Genomic DNA, 2,347 nt, shown 5'->3' on the forward strand with positions numbered 1-2,347 from the left:
AAGGAGGCTCCGGGGAGACCTTCTGGCTCTGACAACTCCCTGACGGGAGGGTGCAGCGAGGGGGGAGTTCGGTCTCTTCTCCCCAGGAACAAGTAACAGGACGAGAGGAACCGGCCTCCAGTTGCTCCAGGGGAGGTTGAGGTTGTCCCTGAGGAGCCATTTCTGTCCCGTTGGGGTTGTGCAGGGTGTCCCAGGCTGCCCAGGGCAGTGGTGGAGTCCCCATCCCTGGAGGGGTTTCCCAGCCGTGTGGAGGTGCTGCTGCGGGACAGGGGGCAGGGGGGACCTGGCAGCGCAGATCTTAAAGGTCCTTCCCAACCTGTGATTCTCTGATCCCGGGATGTGGGTCTGAGCTGGGCTTGGAGCAAAGATCCGTCCCTGCTCCCAGGGCAAAGAGGAGCTGGGTGTCACCTCCCTGTGACACCTTGAGGACAGGCTCAGTGACTGGAGCTCAAAACCTGGTGCCGGCAAACACCGTAGGGCGGGGAAGGAGCAGGGAGAGGCACCTGCATGGTTGCGGCAGCGGGGGATGCACACGTGCAAGAAGAGGTCAAGGCTGTCTCTGTGCCCAACCCCCCCATTTCTGGCACTTACTTCACCAGGGCAGGCAGCTCCGGGTTAAACGAGATGTAGTCATGGCCCAGGCCCAGCTTTTCAGGAAAGGTGATGAACTTCACCTTGGTTTTGTCCTTGTAGGCACTCTGAGCCATCTCGAAGAGCTGCCGCAGGGTGGGAGCATGGTTAGCGGCATGCACGGGGGACCCCAAACCCCCTCCTGGCACCCTGGGACTGGTCACCCCTTCTCCCTCCCCTTCAGCCCCCCCCAAAACAGGCTAAACCAGCGCCCACCCCCATCGAAACCTGATGGTGGTCCCCACCTTGCGACCCTCGGATGCAGGCAGCACATCATCATCTTCTGCGTGCAGGATGAGGAGCGGGCAGGCCAGCACCTTCACGCTGCGGGCAGCAAGCACAGCGCCCAGGAGTCACCCCAGAGCAACAGCCCCGTGGGAGCCTCCCTGGGTGCTGCCAAACTCCACCCCCAACCCCCTCCCAGCACTGCATCCCAGCCCATGGGTGGCAAAGGGCAGCTGGACCACCCCGGGGTGATGCTCATAATAACCTACAACCCCCAGCACGGGGTGCTCGGGCTTCAGAAGCACCCATGAACCGGCTGGCTTTTGGCAGAGGCACCCACAGACAGGGAGGGGGAAGGACCCTGCTGCCACGGGGTGTGGGTGCTGCAATGTGGGTGGGGCTCGAGCTCATAATGCTCCGAAAAAAAAAAGGATGGTGTCTGGCGGACTTTGCTCCATAGTAATATTGATATCTGAAGTTCTACAAATAAAACACCACTTTTAAAGCATGAGTAAGCCGGGCAAACACAAACAAGAGTGCAGGGATTTCACGGCGTGACGCGTCCAGCCCACCTCTCCTCAGCCAGGAGGTGCTAGCAGCAGCCCCACGGGGTCTGCTGCGCCCCTTCCCACCCGGCACTCACTTCTCATCGCTGCGGAAGAACATGTTGCCCAGGGCCAGCGAGTCCAGGATGAGGTACCCAAAACCGGGGAAGAGGCGGTAGATCTGCCGCAGAGAGAGGTGGGGAGGTGCTGAGCGGTGGCTTTGATTGCTGCACCCTTCCCCCGCGGTGGGGAGCCAGGGCTGGGGGACCCCCACGGGCAGAGCCCCCGGCCTCACCATGGTGATGGGGACGTGGGCGGCTGCCTCACGGATGTTGGTGTAGGGCGACTCCAGGACCACGGCACGGGGAAGAGGCGGTAGATCTGCCGCAGAGAGAGGTGGGGAGGTGCTGAGCGGTGGCTTTGATTGCTGCACCCTTCCCCCGCGGTGGGGAGCCAGGGCTGGGGGACCCCCACGGGCAGAGCCCCCGGCCTCACCATGGTGATGGGGACGTGGGCGGCTGCCTCACGGATGTTGGTGTAGGGCGACTCCAGGACCACGGCATCAACGCTGGGGGTGGGGGGTGTGTCCCCCCACCCCGGGATCCTGTCCCAGGCAGCAGCCAGGAGGCCAAGATGCCCCTGTCCCGCTAAGGAGGCTGGGGACGGCCACTGGTCCCCACCACGAGGCTGAGCCTGGTGCTCGAGCGGGGAGTGACAGGGCTCCCCAGCTCCTCTCTGGCCCCGCGGGGACAACCCAGCTGGCCCTTACCTCGCTCCTCCTGCAGTTTCCTTGCCACGTTCGTGGCAATCCTGCGAGAAGAGAGGTGACAGTGAGGGGGCTCAGCCACGACATCCCGGCAGGGTGCACAGCACCCCCAGCCCCCCCCCGTGCCACTTGGGTTTTGCTTTGCAGGTGCCTCCCTCAAGGAGCGGCTCCAACCCCTTGC

The 2,347-nt window shown here is 63.6% G+C and overlaps 1 protein-coding gene across 1 annotated transcript in view; it reads right to left on the reverse strand.

The window, feature by feature from the left end:
• Positions 1 to 587: 587 nt before the first annotated feature.
• ABHD12B (abhydrolase domain containing 12B) overlaps positions 588 to 2,347 on the reverse strand; it is a gene marked incomplete at its 5' end in the record, with an annotated part of 4,021 nt that continues 2,261 nt past the window's right edge. Inside the window, 5 exons of the mRNA XM_010138226.1 lie at positions 588 to 716; positions 876 to 954; positions 1,499 to 1,581; positions 1,896 to 1,968; positions 2,160 to 2,210. Of these exons, the coding sequence (XP_010136528.1) occupies positions 588 to 716; positions 876 to 954; positions 1,499 to 1,581; positions 1,896 to 1,968; positions 2,160 to 2,210 (415 nt within the window). The remainder of the gene's footprint in view (positions 717 to 875; positions 955 to 1,498; positions 1,582 to 1,895; positions 1,969 to 2,159; positions 2,211 to 2,347) is intronic.

The sequence above is a fragment of the Buceros rhinoceros genome, unplaced genomic scaffold (assembly GCF_000710305.1).
Source record: "Buceros rhinoceros silvestris isolate BGI_N320 unplaced genomic scaffold, ASM71030v1 scaffold20596, whole genome shotgun sequence".
Taxonomy (NCBI): Eukaryota; Metazoa; Chordata; class Aves; order Bucerotiformes; family Bucerotidae; genus Buceros; species Buceros rhinoceros.